Source organism: Barbus barbus (genome assembly GCF_936440315.1).
Source record: "Barbus barbus genome assembly, chromosome: 39".
NCBI classification, from domain to species: domain Eukaryota; kingdom Metazoa; phylum Chordata; class Actinopteri; order Cypriniformes; family Cyprinidae; genus Barbus; species Barbus barbus.
Window position 1 is genome coordinate 26,742,391 of NC_136717.1, and position 18,117 is coordinate 26,760,507.

The 18,117-nt window shown below is 37.1% G+C and overlaps 1 protein-coding gene across 4 annotated transcripts; it reads left to right on the plus strand.

Annotated features, from left to right (window-relative positions):
• Positions 1 to 970: 970 nt before the first annotated feature.
• Positions 971 to 17,917, plus strand: LOC306858612 (serine/threonine-protein kinase TBK1-like). Of its 4 annotated transcripts, none has more exons than XM_079399221.1 (21): positions 971 to 1,059; positions 2,226 to 2,331; positions 2,476 to 2,616; positions 3,480 to 3,609; positions 4,160 to 4,341; positions 4,416 to 4,576; positions 4,948 to 5,058; positions 5,129 to 5,308; positions 5,983 to 6,179; positions 7,982 to 8,040; positions 8,146 to 8,237; positions 8,784 to 8,885; positions 8,975 to 9,053; positions 10,047 to 10,168; positions 11,290 to 11,366; positions 11,442 to 11,481; positions 11,570 to 11,671; positions 12,572 to 12,668; positions 12,748 to 12,848; positions 15,030 to 15,101; positions 16,591 to 17,917. In XM_079399221.1, the coding sequence occupies exons 2-21, from the start codon at positions 2,245 to 2,247 to the stop codon at positions 16,640 to 16,642; spliced, it is 2,184 nt and encodes a 727-aa protein (XP_079255347.1). In that variant the 5' UTR covers positions 971 to 1,059; positions 2,226 to 2,244; the 3' UTR covers positions 16,643 to 17,917. The 4 variants fall into 4 exon arrangements, with proteins under 4 accessions (XP_079255347.1, XP_079255349.1, XP_079255348.1 ...); XM_079399223.1 differs by having other exon boundaries at positions 1,007 to 1,059; positions 11,460 to 11,481; XM_079399222.1 differs by having other exon boundaries at positions 1,007 to 1,059; positions 8,975 to 9,044.
• Positions 17,918 to 18,117: the final 200 nt, after the last annotated feature.

Sequence of the window (18,117 nt, forward strand, 5' to 3'; positions counted from 1 at the left end):
ACAACACGCCTCTAATACATGAACGCGCTTCCTGTCAGGTTACTGTTAGAATTATGACATTACTTATAATGGGGACTCATATGACATTTGCATTATGTATTTATATGTATACGTGTTTAGATATTCTTCTAGCCTTCTCTGCGCTGAGCAGCGCCCTCTGCCGGTGCACTAAATACATCAGACTGATAAAAATAGGATCATCTGCTGCTATAATTAAAAATATATATAAAAAAGAAATATGAAAAAAAAAAATAACCCATACACAGTGTTGGGGGTAACTAATTACCTTGAAAAAGTAAAGTAAGGGACTACTCTTATTTTTTCTGTACAGTTACTTCTTATGTAATTAAACTTAATACTGTGTATAGACTGTAGAGCATTTATGCATAATGCAGTAGTGGATTTAAAATACAATTTTAAAGTCTAATGCTTTTTATGTACCTTTCACACTTTAAATGGTGAGTTAATAAGAATATTGGTAGCACATATATTTGGTACTTATTCTGCAAGACCTTATTCTGAATCCTTAATCCTATTTTACTAAGTATTAATAAACAGTAATTAGGAGTATATTGAGGCAAATTAATAGTGAGAATTGGACTCTAAACTAAAGTGTAACCAGAATAACTTGTCGAGGTTGATATAGGATTTATAAAGTAATTAGTAATAAGTAATTAAAAATACTTTTTGGAGAGAGTAATTTGTTACACTGTTGAAGATGTAATTAGTAACTAGTAATTAATAACTTTTTTAGCCTACACTGTTCATTCAGTAGTTTTTATTCTCCTCTACTATTATATTGTTCGCAATGGAACACTAGCGTACTACTTAGTGTACATACTTTAATTAAAATATTACGTGAAGCTTTACACGAAATTATAGACAATGCTGAGCTGTGGGATATTACCGTAACATTTTATTTCCTGCGCACTAGAAGAAAGCTACTGCAGAAGTAGTATGAGTAGTATGCGTAGTACGGTAGTGTGGTATTGCGAACACAGCCTACGTCCCTCATGTGATGAAAACACGGAAAACGGAAGAGACTTTCCTGCTCTCGAGGTGAGAAAATAAACATCAAATACATCGTATAATCCTCATACACCGCTCATGTCACCTAATTCGTCTTCCTGATCTAGTATCGCTGTGTTTACGTGATTAATCTTATGTTCGACGTACCAATGCAATGTTTTGATCGAAGTGTATTTATTTATTTATCGCATAGAAAAACAAGGCGCGCGCTCAGTGCTGGATATTCGTCTTTTTCTTCATTCATATCTCAAGATCGCGATAATTAAACCGCTTTATTCCGACAGATTTTTAACATACTTTCAGTTTCACGCGGTTCGGTGTCATAAACACCCGGACAAATAGTCTGAACCCCACGATTCTTTCTCGCTTCTGCTTTTTAGGTGTCTTTTAAGTGATTTTATTCTAGTTTCATGCAAAAAGGCTGAAAGGATCACACGCTGATGCGGGAATTTCCCGCAGATCTGTGACGTAACGAAACACAATCCCGCAGCTGATTGCGCAATATCCTCATTACACGCACATTATCATCATATTAACTGCGATTACACTTAATGTAGTGCACACTTAGCTGTAAATGTGGGTGTTTTTCGGGAAACCGAAAGCTAACGCGTTACGAAACAGAGCAGCTGGGCTGCCATAGTATCAGATGATATCTGAAAATATACTATAGTGTGTATAACTCATGGTTATATGTGACCCTGGACCACAAAACCAGTCCATTTTATTAAATTGAGATGTATGCATGATCTGAAAGCTGAATAACTGATGTATGGTTTGTTATGATAGGACAGTATTTGTCTGAGATACAACTATTTGAAAATCTGGAATCTGAGGGAGCAAAAAAATCTAAATATTGAGAAAATCTCCTTTAAAGTTGTTCAAATGAAGTTCTTAGCAATGCATATTACTAATCAGAAATTAAGTTTTAATATATTTACAGTAGGAAATGTACTAAATATCTTCATGGAACATGATCTTAATATCCTAATGATTTTTGGCATAAAAGAAAAGTCAATAATTTTGAGCCATACAGTGTATTGTTGGCTATTGCTTCAAATATACCCCAGCGACTTAAGGTTCTTCTAATGTTCATTATCATGGATTGCTCGTGTTGATGCTGTTATTTGTGTTTTCAGAATATGCATTGAATCAAGCTGATCCTCATGAATATGTAATGTATGCTAATGTGTTTCCAGGTGAATCTAAAGAGTCATCATGCAGAGTACGGCGAATTACCTGTGGATGATGTCTGACCTGCTGGGTCAGGGAGCCACAGCCAACGTTTACCGCGGTAGACACAAGGTATCACTGTGTTTATGTTGATACTTCATTTGCTTTGTCCTACAGTCTGGATCTCACACACACGCTAGATTTTGATTCAGTGAATCTTTTGAATGATTCGTTTACATTGTTGACTTATTCTGAGTGATGGCTGTGTGTCTGTAGAAAACCGGTGATCTCTATGCGGTCAAAGTGTTCAATAACCTGAGCTTCCTGCGTCCGCTGGACGTCCAGATGAGGGAGTTTGAGGTGCTGAAAAAACTCAACCACAAAAACATCGTGAAGCTCTTCGCCGTTGAGGAGGAGGTGAGACCGACGCGGTCTTACAACGATCTTATTTTAGCAACTGCTATGTCAAATGTAGCTTATATTAAGGAATGGTTTCTCCAAAAATGGAAATGTTCTCAATCTCAGGCCAATCGAGATGTAGATGAGTTTCTTTCTTCATCAGGTTTGAAGAAATGTAGCATTGTCTCTGCAGTGAATGGGTGCCGTCAGAATGAGAGCTGATAAAATCATCACAATAATCCACACTATCAGTTAACATCTGGAGAAGACAAAAGCTGAAACAAATCCAGCATTAAGACGTTTTTAACTAGTCCATAATCCATATTAACACCTCCTCCAGTGAAAAAGTGGCCTGGTCTGAATCAAGAGAGAAATCTGCAGATCAAGCAGTGTTTACAAGACAAAGCAGCTCTAAACAAACATGAGGCTGGATTTTGATTTGAAAGACAACAGGAGATGCACTTTCTCAGCGTTATTATGGATTATAGACTTGTATTTTAGTTAGAAACGTCTTAATGCTGGATTAGTTTCAGCTTTTGTCTTCTCCAGATGTTAACTGATGATGGATTATTATGATGTTTTTATCAGATCTCATTCTGACGGCACCCATTCACTGCAGTGCTACGCTTCTCCAAACCTGATGAAGAGAGAAACTTTTTCTTTAAAAAAACCTTTCAGCTCATATAAGAATAATATCAGTTTAGTTTCTGTTGTTTCGTGATGGTTTTGATTTTCTGTCAAACTCTTCCCTGTTTTACTTTCACAAGTAACACCTGTAATACCTGTTTGCTCCAAACTACGAACATCACAGGTCACTGTTTTGTGTTCTTGTCGTTCAGAAATATGATGATCATTTGTTGAATGTTTGTGTTGTGTGTCAGTCGAACACGCGTCATAAGGTGTTGGTGATGGAGTACTGTCCGTGCGGAAGTCTCTATACGGTTCTCGAGGAACCGACGAACGCTTACGGACTCCCGGAGGACGAGTTCCTCATCGTTCTGCAGGATGTTGGTAAGTTCAGTGCAAATAGTTCTTTAGATTGTTAAAATGTTCTTCAGACTAAGGGGTCGTTCACACAGAAAGCGTTTTTCTATTCCAGTGCGTTACTTTTCCATTGTTTTTCTCTGTAAACGCGCTAGACAGATGTGTATGAGCGTTGTGCTCGCATCTCACGTCTTTTGCAGAGCTGTGTCAAGTTAAAAGAATTGCAACTTTTACACTAAAGCCACGCATCGATGTCATTTCCAGAGTAGTGGACCAATCAGAAGAGCCTGGAGGCGGGGCAAGTGTTGTGAGCTTTTGTTTACAGTAGCAAGTTGGCATGGCAGCTGTTTTATTTGCACTAATGTGCTACTTTTCCATTGTTTTTCTATGTAAATGCTGTAGATGGAAGTGTATGACTATAGCACTGGTTTATTTGACAGCAACATGGCTAGAGGACGCTTTTTTAAAAACCATTCTCGTGTTTTTAGACGCAAATACGCATTCTGTGTGAACGTGTCTTTGGTGAAATTCCCTTTTCATAGTTTTGAGAGTTTCTCAGTGCTGATGTTTGTAACAGTGGCAGGAATGAATCATCTGAGAGAGTATGGGATCGTCCATCGAGACATCAAGCCTGGGAACATCATGCGTGTGATCGGAGAAGACGGACGATCCGTCTATAAACTGACCGACTTCGGAGCCGCACGTGAGCTGGAAGACGACGAGCAGTTCGTGTCGCTTTACGGCACAGAGGAGTATCTGGTGAGCTGAGGATGATGGGAAACGTGACGCCCGTGTTTCGCGATCCTCGCTGATCTCTCTGTGTGTTTTTACAGCATCCTGACATGTACGAGCGAGCCGTGCTGAGGAAAGACCACCAGAAGAAATACGGAGCCACGGTGGATCTGTGGAGCATCGGAGTCACGTTTTATCACGCCGCCACCGGCAGCCTGCCGTTCAGACCTTACGAAGGGCCCCGCAGAAACAAAGAAGTCATGTGAGTGCCATCAAGCACACGTCAGATTCACATGTTTGACTTAGGGTTTCTGTGAGATTTTATTTAGGCGTTATACCAAAAATAGCTTTTTGGCTAGTAGGGATGTAATGAGGCACCCCGAGCTGGTTGTTTTAATTTAGTTTGTGTTATTTGACATAAATTATATTTCAGTTTCACAAAGAAATGTGCAGTATTTTGTCTGAGAAATAATAAAAGGATATATTTTCATTTATATTTTGTCTTAAATCTCATTTTGTTAAACAGTGATGAGAAAATCGTTTTGTGAAATCAGTACCGTGTATCGTATCGCATCGTGAGTTGAGTGAATCCAATCCATATTGTCTAGATGCTGATTGTTGTTGATCTGGCAGGTATAAGATCATCACAGAGAAGCCGCCTGGCGTGGTCTCAGGCCATCAGAAGTTTGAGAACGGGAAGATCGAGTGGAGCTCAGAGATGCCGATCTCCTGCAGCCTCTCCAAGTGAGTCTGCGTCTCCAGACCGTCTGAGGTCTTTAGAGAAGTGTGTCTGATGTGTGTTTGTGTGTCTCAGGGGTCTTCAGAGTCTCCTCACTCCAGTGCTGGCCAACATCCTCGAAGCAGACCAGGAGAAATGCTGGGGCTTCGACCAGTTCTTCGCCGAGACCAGCGATATCTTACACCGCATCGTGGTCTATGTGTTCAGCCTGCAGCAGGCCACGCTTCACCACATCTACATACACACATACAACACGTGAGCACGCGTGCAACACACACACACAACACTATATTTTGTGATTTAATTACAGAAAAACTAGTCAGTTTGCTGCATGTTCGACATGTTGACAAACCCATTTCCACCACCAAATTAAAAAAATAAAAGTAACTTTTTTATCTCACAAATCTGACTTTTCTTCTCAGAATTAGGAGTTTAGTGCAATTGCAAGTTAACATCTCACATTTATGAAAGAAATCAGAAATGTGAGATAAAAAGTCGCAATTACCTTTTGAAATGTTTTATTCCATTGCAGAAGCAAAAAGAATAGCGAGATGTAAACTCATAATTTAGAAGAAGGAAGTCACAATTGCAAGATAGAAACTCAATTTTACATCAATTTTGTTTTAAATCTCAGAATTCTGATCCCCTCTCTCAAATTTGAGATAATTATTATTTATTTTTTTAATTTTGTGGCGGAAACAGGCTTGCATATCAAAGTAATCATAAATGGGAATGCAAAAATTATATTTGTTTGATTTCGACTTTTTCTTGTTAAAAAAACACAGAAATGTAAAAAGGGTCTTTTCGCTCTGCAGTCATCTTCAGTGTAATGTAAAGATAATTTTATGTCCGTTTATTCAGTTGATTTATTTGTTTTTAATCTGTGTCGTGTTATTACAGTCACAGTGCATTATTTTCTCTCCGTCCAGGGCGAATCTCTTTCAGGAGCTGCTCTTCAGACGGACCAACATAATGCAGCCCCATCAGGACTTTCTGTACGAGGGCCGACGCCTCATCCTCGACCCCAACCGGCAGGCTCAGACCTTCCCCAAGACCTCCAGAGAGAATCCCATCATGCTGCTGAGCAGAGACCCCGTCAACACCGTCGGCCTGCTGTTTGAGGACCGTGAGTCTGACCACGACCCCAGTCACTAATCACTAATAACTAGGGATGTCACGATATCAAAATCTCACTATACGATATTATTGTGATATGAAGTCCACGATATGATCTTTATTGCGATTGTAAAACAATTGCACTGTAAAATAAATGAAAATGAATATTTCATAGGTAAATCATTTTTGCTTTACACTACAGTAGGGAAATTACAAAACTTCTTTCCAAATTTCTACACTTGAAAGAGATATTTTGAATTTGGAGTGCTTTTAAACCGCTGGCTGTCTGCCAGTAATACTGCACTCTAAGCTTTTATTTCGACGGCAGTAGAGCTTTTATTTTGAAGGATAACTCCAGCTTCAGTGAAAACAGGCTTACAAAAACACGTCTCACTACAAATCTAGTGAAATGCTGTAGTCATCTGCTGTGAAAATAAAGCCTAGCTGGTGGCCGTTTCGTTCCTAAACACGCGCTAAACTCACAGCATGTGAAATAAACGAGTTGACTGCATTGATTCAGTGTGAACGGAGCCGTTGTGAAGACCCCGGATCACCAGCTGATCGCATGAACAATGTGTGCGCTTCGCTTTGAAAACAGACTTGAAGAAGGGATTAAGCCATATTGTGCTTTCAGTTTTAGTTCTTTTGACAGATACTGTACCAAAGCATAATGGCCCAAAACAAATATATTTTAAAAACTACACTTTTTGCCCAGAAGACCTATCGTTTCATATCATCATGTGACCACAATAATATCGAGACAGTTTTGCTATCGCGATATCATCACATCGTTTGCTAATAACGATGGCCTGTGTTCTTCTTCCTTTTTTGGCACGTTGCGTTCTTTGCGTATATCGCCACCTACTTTTGCTGTTGTGCAGTCATGATTTATTTCTAATCAGTTTTTCCTTGCTTGTGCTCTTAACTCTCACACATATCCATAGGAAGAGTTTTATAACTCTGTTTTTTCATTGTGCATTCCGATTAATCTCAAGTAAAGCCGAAATCACAGCACAGCTATTGTCTTTATCTTATGTGTATTTGATTTCATCAGACGACGGCTCGATTATCAGGATTTTAGCAGAAACAGTAAAATATACCAATGAAAACAGATTTATTGAGAATGTAGCTGCATCAAAATACAGCATGTGGGCACAGAGAGGGAAACAAATGTAATAATAAGTAATAAATGTACATTTTGCATGTTCAGGAGAAGTGAGCTGGGTTTGTGTCAGTAAATTGCTCCGTGCAATGAAAGAGAAGTAATGGGCACCTGGTATTTCTTTGTTCATGTGTCTAATAGACATAAACAAGTTCTTTGAAAAACATCTATAACCTTTGAAACATGTCTAGTCTTCATGCTCTGTGTTGACTATGGTTTCAATAATAATAAACATATTTGCATAAAGCATCCGTATTTATCCATGCCCATGTTGATTAGAGTATTAAAAACTTGAGAAGGTACATTTAGAACAAATAAAAATGTGTGATTAAGTTGCGATTAATCACGAGTTAACTCATGACAATCATGCGATTAATCGCGATTAAATATTTTAATCGGTTGACAACCGTAATATATATATATATTTACATATGCATATGCATCCATATACATATACACACACACACACACATACATACATATTTGTACTTCTATATAATTATTTGATGCTCCATCCCACTCCATCTCCCAAAGTCCCATCTGGCGCTGCGTGTTCAGCTCCTCCAGAATAGGTCCCTAAAATCTTGAATAGACTAGACTAAAGCATTCTTATTCTATATTGAAATCCTTTCTATGGCCTGTGTTTGCAGCCAGCCCACCTAAAGTACAGCCGCGCTACGATCTGGATCTGGACGCCAGCTACGCCAAGGTAAGAAACGACTTTCTGTCCGTTTAGTGAAATCAGAGTCTCTTAATCTGAATTTGGTCAGAAATATAGTTTATTTTAATCACTGCTGGTTGTGTCTCTGCCAAGACGTTTGCTGGTGATGTTGGATATCTGTGGAAGACGTCCGATTCTTTGCTTCTGTACCAGGAGCTGGTGAGGAAAGGCGTCCGAGGCCTGATGTGAGTTCATGAATCAAACGAATCAAAGCGACTCGCGCTGATGAAGCAAACTGAATTGAGTCACTATTGTCTTCTGTACAGCAGAAATGACAACAGAAACTTGTCAGATTCAACGGATTGAACCAAAATGAACTGAATTGATCTGAACTATGGCACTAATTGACACTTATTGAATCAACACTGAAATTAATTGTTTTGGATAATGACTCAGAGCTGTTTTTGCAGCTGCAATTAAATTAGTTTTATAATTGATGAATTTTACTACATTGATATTGAACAAAATCAAAATTGAACTGAATTGATCTGAATAATTGCACTATTGAACTGAATCATGCTGGATAATGACTCTGAGGTGTTTTACAGCTGCAATTACATTTATTTCATAATTGATGAGATTGACAACATTGACACTGATATTGAACTGAACTGAATTGATCCGAATAATGACACTATTGTCTTCCGTAGAGCTGCTTTACAGCTGAAATTAATTTCATAAGTGAAGAATTTGCAGTATTAACTTTATCACTGTTATTTTCCTGTTTTCAGCGAGCTGATCAGAGACGAGTACAGTGAGACGGCACACAAGAAGACGGAGGTGATTCACATGTGTAACTACTGCAGCCAGACGCTGGAGCGAACCGAGCAGCTGTGAGTGACGCGTGATTCAGACGGAGCTCTGAGCGAGATCTCGCCAGATCTTCATCGTCCCTGTGTGTGTGTGTGTGTGTGTGTTTCAGGTGTGAGGTTCTGATGCAGGGAAACCTCCTGTCGGCGGAGTACGATGAGATCCGGGACACGAGGAAGAAGGTGATGCGGGTGAGATGCTGATGATTCTCAATGTCTCGTGAAAGTCTGGGCCTGGTTGCATGAAAGCCCTTAAGCTAAGAAATCCCTTAGTTGTAAGGTTAAGGGAACCCTTAATGAAACTTGGGTTGCAAGAAAAAAAAACTAAGGGTCAACTTAAGGAACCCCAAAATTAAAATTGTATGTGTATCTGCTTACCCCCAGGGCATCCCAGATGTAGGTGACTTTGTTTCTTCAGAGATTTTTAACTCAAACTGTTGCAGTCTATCAGTCATATAATGGCAGTCAATGGGACTCACGGCTTTGAGAGACAAAAAACACACAGACAAAACCAAATTAAACCCTGCGGCTCGTGACGATACATTGAGGTCTAAAGATGCGAAACGATGGGTCTGTGCAAGAAACTGAACAGTATTTATATCGTTATTTACCTCTGATCCACCGCACTGTCCAACTGTCCTGAGCGCCACCAATAACATGATATTTAGCCCCTGGAATGTGATTTTTATCAGGGAACTCCCCTTGAAATGCATTTGAGCTAGTTTTAAGTAGCAGTTGGGTGGGTTTTGTTGTGAAAACCTGGCAACCCTGGGCTGCCATTAAGTATTTCCCTTAATTATTTAAGTGTTGCTACAAAGTCCTTATTAACCATTTCACCCTAATACATTTAAGGGATCAAAAGAGCTCGCTTAAGTTATCTTAAACACATTGGCTGATTTTAGGTTAATTGAAGAGGAGGAAGAATCAAGGCTCGTTTTAATAATCAAAATAGGCATGGTTTTATATCAAAACTTAATTTTTGATTAGTAATATGCATTGCTAAGAACTTCATGTGGACAACTTTAAAGGAGATTTTCTCAATGTTTAGATTTTTTTGCACCCTCAGATTCCAGATTTTCAAATAGTTGTATCTCAAGGATACCATTAAGGCAAAATACTTCAGGACTTTAATGCATCCGTGAGCTCTTCGTGAAAGCGTGTTCATCACGTGTGCTCTGTGTGCAGCTCTCCAGCTCTCTGGGCTCCATGGAGCAAACGCTACAGGACATCAGCAGCATGTTCCTGCCGGGAGGAAGTCTGAGCGATACGTGGACGCAGCAAGTGGGAACACACCCGGAGGACAGGAAGTGAGTGTCACTGCTTCAGTGTTCATTACACTGAAGAACCAATCGTCTCATTTCCTCAAAACAAACAGGGCAAAGCGCTGTTCATAACAATGCAACAAATCAGGTTCTTCCTCATTGCATTTGTCTTGTTTTCCAGTACAAAATGAAAATAACGAATAAAATTAAACTTCCCTAGCAGACGTGTTTATCCGAAGCGACTTAGAAAAAAACTAATTTCATTACTTGAAACAAAATACACGTTAGCTGAAGGAAATCAGGATAAATTTACTGGAGAAAATTACTATAGATTTGAAGTTTTGTTTTCTGAATAAAATATCAAAATTAAGCTTAAAACAAGAACAAATATCTGCCAGTGGGGTAAAAATTAATTTTGGTAAATCTGTCAGAAAACAAAACTCAATATTTTAATTAGTGAGACAATTAATCGCATCCAAAATAAAAGTTTTTGTTTGCATAATATATGTTTGTGTTCTGTGTATATTTATTATGCATATATAAATACAAACACATGCATGTATATATTTAAGAAAAAAAAATTATGTTTATATTTTAAATATATTTATATATAATATAAGTAATATGAATATAAATATATATACATGTAAATGTTTTGCAGTATATACTGTATGTACACAACACACACACACACACACACACATATTATGTAAACAAAAACTTTTATTTTGGATGCGATTAATCAGGAATTAATCATTTGACACTAATTTTAAGTCATTTTGCTAATCCAGTAAATGTATCTTGATTTAAGATTGTTTAGATATTTTACTGGAGAACAAGACAAAAAAAGTTATTTTAGTATCATTGAGATATTATTATAGTTTTTGTTCATATTTTGTTTAAATGTGTGTTTTTATTCGTTTTTGTTGTTTTGAAATATCTATGTTTTTAGCTTACATGAAAATGAGAAAAGTTGCTTTGAAAACTAGCTGAAATACAATAAGTTTAATCTTTTTTTCAGTTTATTTTGTTTCAAGGAATGAAAATATATTTTTTTATGGTTTCAGGTTTAGTTTGTGTTGACTCTAATAGCCCTGAGAAAAACACAGAAGAAGATAATGTTCTGCAGTGAACACATTGTAAGTGTTTCTGTGTCTCTCGTCTAGTGTGGAGAAGATCAAGGTTCTGCTGGACGCCATCAGCAGCATCTACCAGCAGTTCAAGAAGGACAAGGCCGAGAGACGTGAGTCTGACAGCTCCTGAGATCTCATTAGCGCTCGTTTGCTTTTTATGTTTTTGACGTGTCTTATCTCCTCAGGTTTGCCTTATAATGAAGAACAAATCCACAAGTTTGACAAGTGAGTATCGTGTGTGTTCGCTGTAGCTGAAGAACTGAACGCATGTGACGCAGAGTCATGATGACACGAATCGCTGTGCTTTCTGCAGGCAAAAGCTGGTTCTTCACGCCACCAAAGCGCGGGCGCTCTTCACAGACGAGTGCGCCATGAAATATCGCCTCTTCATCTCCAAGAGCGAGGAGTGGATGAAGTAAGAGGCTCTCGTTCAGCAGTCACCTGTGATCCAAACAGTCCAGCTAGAAATGATTATAACAGTTATAAATGTTATTATTAGTGCTGCCAAACGATTAATTGCATCCAAAATAAAACATTTTTGTTTACAAAATATATGCTGTGTATATTTATTATGTATATATAAATACAAACACATGCATATATATATATATTTAAGAAAAATGTATGTTTAATATTTTTTTAAATATATAATGTGTATTTATATATATACAGTACACATACATATATAATGTAAACAAAAACTTTTATTTTGGATCATCGCGATTAATCGTTTGACAGCACTAGTTATTATTCAATCATGGATTGATTTGCTCGTTGTTTTTCATTATATTGCTGTTTCAAGCTGCTTGAGTTCATGTGTTCAGGCACGTTCACACTGAAAAGACAACGATAACTATATTAGCATCCACACCAACGGACAATAACTATAACGATAACGCAAGGCAAGTTTATTTATATCGCACATTTCGTACACAATGGTAATTAAAAGTGCTTTACATAAAAGGAAGTAAAATAATCATAAATTAATCACAACAATAAAACAATGAATTTAAAAATAGAAAATGATGATATATAAAAGTGCAATCAGTTCGGATGCAGCACAGTGCTCATTCAATAAATGTATAGTTGTGGTGTGAACTCACTGTTCTTATAGAATTTGAACGATTATTAAAACTTTAACATTATAGTTTTTGTCATTAGTGTGAACGGGCCTTTACGGTGATTTTACCACAGGTAAGTAACCGCAGTCAGTGTCAATGGCTCTTCTGCTGTGTTGCCATGGAAACTGTGTCCGAGATGTTCTGGAGATCCGGCAGACACATGCAGTGACTGATGCATTAACGTCTCCTTACAGGAAGTTCCATCACGTGCGGAAGCACCTCCTGTCTCTGACTGGTCAGTTCAGCAGCATGGAACAGGAAGTGACCCTCTTCATGCAGCGCGTGTATAAAGTGAGTAAACAGGAAGTGCTGTGCGTTTAGCTGCGCTGTAACGACACCCAGATGATGCTAATGGCTCTCATGTGTGCAGCTGCTGGAGCTGTTACCGCAGAAGATGGTGCCCATGACGTCCGGAGGAATCAAACCGCAGGCGTACCTCAGTCCCAACACACTGGTGGAGATGACGCTGGGGTGAGAGATGAGCACATGTCCGCTGACGCCGATTCACTCAGTCCAGATCAGAACGGATCATCACAGACTAAAAGCATCATCCCAGCTAACAAATTTCGGTTCCCAAGAATGTTCCCCATTGGTTAGCCAGGAAAGTTTTCTTAACGTAAACAGAACGTTCCAGAATGCTCTCTTCAATTAGACTCTCGTATAAATATATTAATCATAAGTAATTATTCATTAAATGAATGTTAGTCAGTAAGTAAAACACAATCATTAATTTGTCACTTCCGTGGAAGACAGGAGAAAACGAAGGGCTGGAGAAGCATGTGCAATCAAAGAAACTGTTTATAATATGCTTTTCAGAGGACACTTAACCTTGGCTTAATTTCATTTATAAAATTGGAATTATATTATCATTATAATGTGATTTGACTACTTGATTAAAAGCTTATTTCAGACACGAAATTCTGCTAAAATAGTTTGTTTATGATTAAAAAATACACATTTTGGCATTAGAATAATCAGAAACTAATAATAATTTTTTTTTAAATTAGTTTATATGGTTATGACAACTAAAAATAACCTACAGGGAACGTTCTGGGAAGGTTCCATTTGGGCAATTAATAAAAGAACCTACAGGGAATATTGCTAGAACGTTCTTATTTGGTTCCCAAATAAATAACCAAATGGGAACGTTTGGGGAATGTTGTGTGTTTGTTGGGATAACAGTAGATCAACCTGCCAAGAGCTAGTTTTAGGGCTGTCGATTTATTTCCTTAATTTGGTGTGATTAATTGTTGAAAGAATAATGATTTGTGCATTTAGCACAGCCTCCCTGTTGAGACCTGTCCATCATCTGACAGTGATGCAACTGCTGTTGAACACGATGCAGGACGACTGACTGTGTGATTAGAATGCAGTTATATGAGCCTAAAATTCAAGATATTCATGATATTCTTATATTTATATGATATGATATAGTGCTGTTTTCCCCCAACATCTGCACCATTGCAAATGTGATTTAGTACAACAGTTCAATAAATAAGAATTATTATTGTGTTACATTTTAGACACAATAGAGTGCATTAGTGCTGCCTCCTTTTTCAACGCAGTTGGCTCCAGAAGTATTTTTTCCGTAAGCCATGAACCAAACCAACCATCTACGAGGAGAATTACAACATTAAAAAAATGTATTTGGAGCAAAAAAAGCATTTGAAAATCAGACAAAAAAGACAAAGGGACAAGACTGTGAACTGAAAGAACTACAATCTCATGAACAACTGTGAACGGTATAATCGAATTAAAAAACGAAGTAGAAATCTATCAATTTAAAGTTGTTCATTGTGTATATAGAAACAATATATTATGAGTTTATTGTAAAATATGCATATTTAAATATTAAAGTGTTTTGGGAGACCTGGGAGATTTGTTTGCTGCAACTCTTTGATTGGTGGAATTTTCTGTATAGCATGATGGGTAATGTAGTTTTTCACCAAAGATCCTGCTGTTGAACACGATTATTTAAATAATGCAAACTGATGGCTATGACAAAAGCATAAACCACTGATTAACAACCCAAGAGCACGCAGTAGGTCTGTCCTATAATCGTTTTATAAGTTATCGTTAAAATCAATTTCCCTGTGGAGAAAATGAATGGCTGTTTACTTCTGGAGCCGACTGTTGTGCTCATGAAGCGGTGTTTTGTTGCTGAATGAACCTGCGGTTTTTAATGAATCGAGTCAGTGATTCGTTTCTGAATGAATCAGCCGTTTGAACGAATCAGTTGAATGAATGACTCACTCATTAAGACTTGTTGCCACCTACTGGCGCATTTTCTTTCATGTTTAGAGTATTATTTCATTGTTTTTTTAAAAAAGCATTTGTGATTTCAATATGCTTTAATAAACACTACTCATTGTTATCATTATTTATGCAATGTGTTCCATCTAAATATTTCTTTCTAAAGCTTTTTTTTCGTTAAGTTGATTGATGTGTAATCAATCCACAATTAATTGGATTAATTAACCATCATGTAATTAACTAGATGTAATATTTTAATCAGTTATTTTATTTTAGAAATTATCGTAGAGTTGTAAACATGCAGAGCCGATGATCATCAGGTGTGTGTAATCTACAGGTGCAGAATGGGTTAAGTTATCCAGTGAAAATTCATCCTAAACGCATAATTCTGTTTAACAGGATGAAGAAGCTGAAGGAGGAGATGGAAGGAGTCGTGAAGGAGCTGGCGGAGAACAACCTGTTCCTGGAGAGGTCAGCTTTTACATTTACTCGGATTTCTATAGCGCTTTATACAGGAAAATAACATTGTGAATATTACAAAATTCATCAAATATAAAACAAATTAAATTTCAGCTCTAAAGGACAATAGAGTCATTATTCAGTTCAAAAGCAGTAATAATTTGGGGTGTTGCAATATACAGTGAAGATCATGATCGTAATATTTAAAAATGAAATATCATTATTGTGTTAATTAGGGGTGTCACAATAAATCACAATTACCATGATGATGAATCATAAAATGAAAAGTACATCGTGCGTAATTAGTTTCATTCATACTCGCCGCTGGAGGGCGCCCTCACACAGAAACTCCCCAAGAGAGACTCACAGGAGTAATAAACCAATGATGTTCCAGGAAATCCCTGAAATGGACGAGGGCATCTGTTATCGCTGCAGCTGATAGAAATGTTTGGCTGATGAAACGTGAAGAGAGTTAACACACTATTGCGACAGTATATGGTTTATTTGTGTTCTTCAAGCCATCTCGGGTATTTTTTAAAAGGACAATGTATATTTATAATGCAATGCTAACCAACATAGCCTTTAGCACTGTTCAGAATAAAATAATATAATTTCTGCCTCTTCTGTGATAAGAAGCCACATCAGCCACACAACGCGAGTTTAGAGGAAAAATATGTTGTTATTCTCATGTATTGTTGTACTTTGACGCTGGACGAGTCGGTGATGAATCATTTGAACCAATTGCGTCACAAAATGACTCACTGTTTCGAATCACATGACGTCTGCTGGGCATAAGCTTTTAAAACGGATTGCAAAGGTTTAATAGAAAGTATAATATGTGACCCTCGACCGTCATAAGGATCAATTTTTCAAAATTGAGATTTATGCATCATCTGAAAGCTGAATAAATAATCTTTCCATTAATGTATGGTTTGTTAGGATAGGACAATATTTTAAAATCTGGTATCTGAGGGTGCAAAACAAGAGGTTCACTACAACAAATTCCTCGTATGTGTAAACATGCTTGGCCAATAAAGCTCATTCTGATTCTGATAAAAAAAAAAAATCTAAATATTGAGAAAATCACCTTTAAAGTTGTCCAAATAAAGTTCTTAGCAATGCATATTACTAATCAAAAAATGAAGTTTTGATATATTTACAGTAGGGAATTTACTAAATATCTTCATGGAACATGATCTTAATATCCTAATGATTTTTGGCATAAAAGATAAATCAATAATTTTGAGCCATACAATGTATTGTTGGCTATTGCTACAAATATACCCCAGCGACTTAAGACTGCTTTTGTGCTCCAGGGTCATATATATATTAAATAACATGTTCTTTTATTCATTTGTTTTGTTTGTTTTATGGTGGGCTTGTCTAAACAGGCCAAAGTGTAAATGGCCATGATAATGGTGTGATAGTGTGACAGCCCTAGTATTAATGATGTAAACCCATCAGCGATGTAACTGTAATTACGCTGGCGCTTGTGTTTCAGGTTCGGGACGCTGACGGTGGACGCTGGCATCAGGGCGGTGGATCGAATGTGACGCGCTCGTCTCTCTCGGATCATCATCAGCACAAATGATGCACTCTGTTAGTTGTACATATGAATAGAATGTAAATAATACACATCTTAAACTCTACTTTATGCCATTATTTCAATCTTGCGTTAATTCTCTGAATGTCTACATCAAACTATAGTTGCTCTTAACCCGGAATAAGAGATTTGATTTCTGTTCTTGCCATAAAAATGAAGTATATTCATCATTATGATTCATAAGCATTTGTGCGGTTCGTAAACGCTCGTATCAGTGACTGTTACAGAAGGATTCACTAAAGCAGAAGTGTTTTCCTTAAGTGTAAATGAAAGCACTTGAACTATTTATAGACATTAATGTTTGTTTCTGTAAATGAGTAAAAAGAACAGCTGAGTTCTGAGAAAACCTTTGTGTTTCTAATTTCTTCACACCACACCTGTACCCATAATGTTTTGCTTCTATTCACAGATATATTTATGTAGTTTTTATGTTTTGATGTAAAACTTATCTTTTTTTTTTGCTTATTCATTAAAATGCAGCTGCTCTGAAAACACAGGAAACACTGACGCTGGGGGTCAAAGGTCAGCTGGAAATGTGGTTTCATGTGTGTAAGCTGCGTTAAAAAGCATCGTCCTCCTCTCTGCATCTCTGATGATACAGTTATCAGTCGCCATGACAACAGACACAAAAGCACAATCTCTGCTCAGCCTCTGCTGCCATGGCAACACTCAGACAACAGCTTCAGTGTTACAAGCATCCACTAGCAGACGTGATGCTCTTTTATATTCATATCCACTGATGCCAGAATGATAGTACACAAACAGCTCTGAACGAAACATAATATATAAGTATCGCTTTTTATTTTTCCTCTTTCCTACAACTTGTTTCACTGTTTCAGTTTTTATAACCATTTCTTACTATAAGTGTTGATGCCTGTATAAGTTTTATTTCATTTTAGTGATTTTAGTACTTCATACTATATGGAAATGAAATAATATATATTGATTTTATTTGTATATGTGTGTGGCTGTACACACATGTAGTTGTTTTTTGGCTTATAGTGTTATAAGCATTATTATACTCATACCTTTTGTTGTTTTAATATTTTGAATTGTTTTTAGCTTATTGTTTTCATTTAAATGTTGTATGCATTTGTCAATTTTAAGTAATTTCTTAAATGTGTGTATAGAGTATTTACAGAGTTTTGACTTTTACTTTTTCTTATCTGTAAGTCGTTTTGGATGAAAGCGTCTGCTAAATGACTAAAAGTAAAGTAATATGCAGAAATATAGTGTAGACGATAGAATTTCACTTGCTCAATATTAACACAATCAATTGTTCCCACGAGAAAACATGCTAAATAATGTACAAATGAATATTGTACTGATGAAACTGCTACAGCAATCGATCACAAAGAGCTGAATGAGAGAGAACTTAAAGACAAGGAACCTGGACTTAATAATAATATTAATTATTATTATATG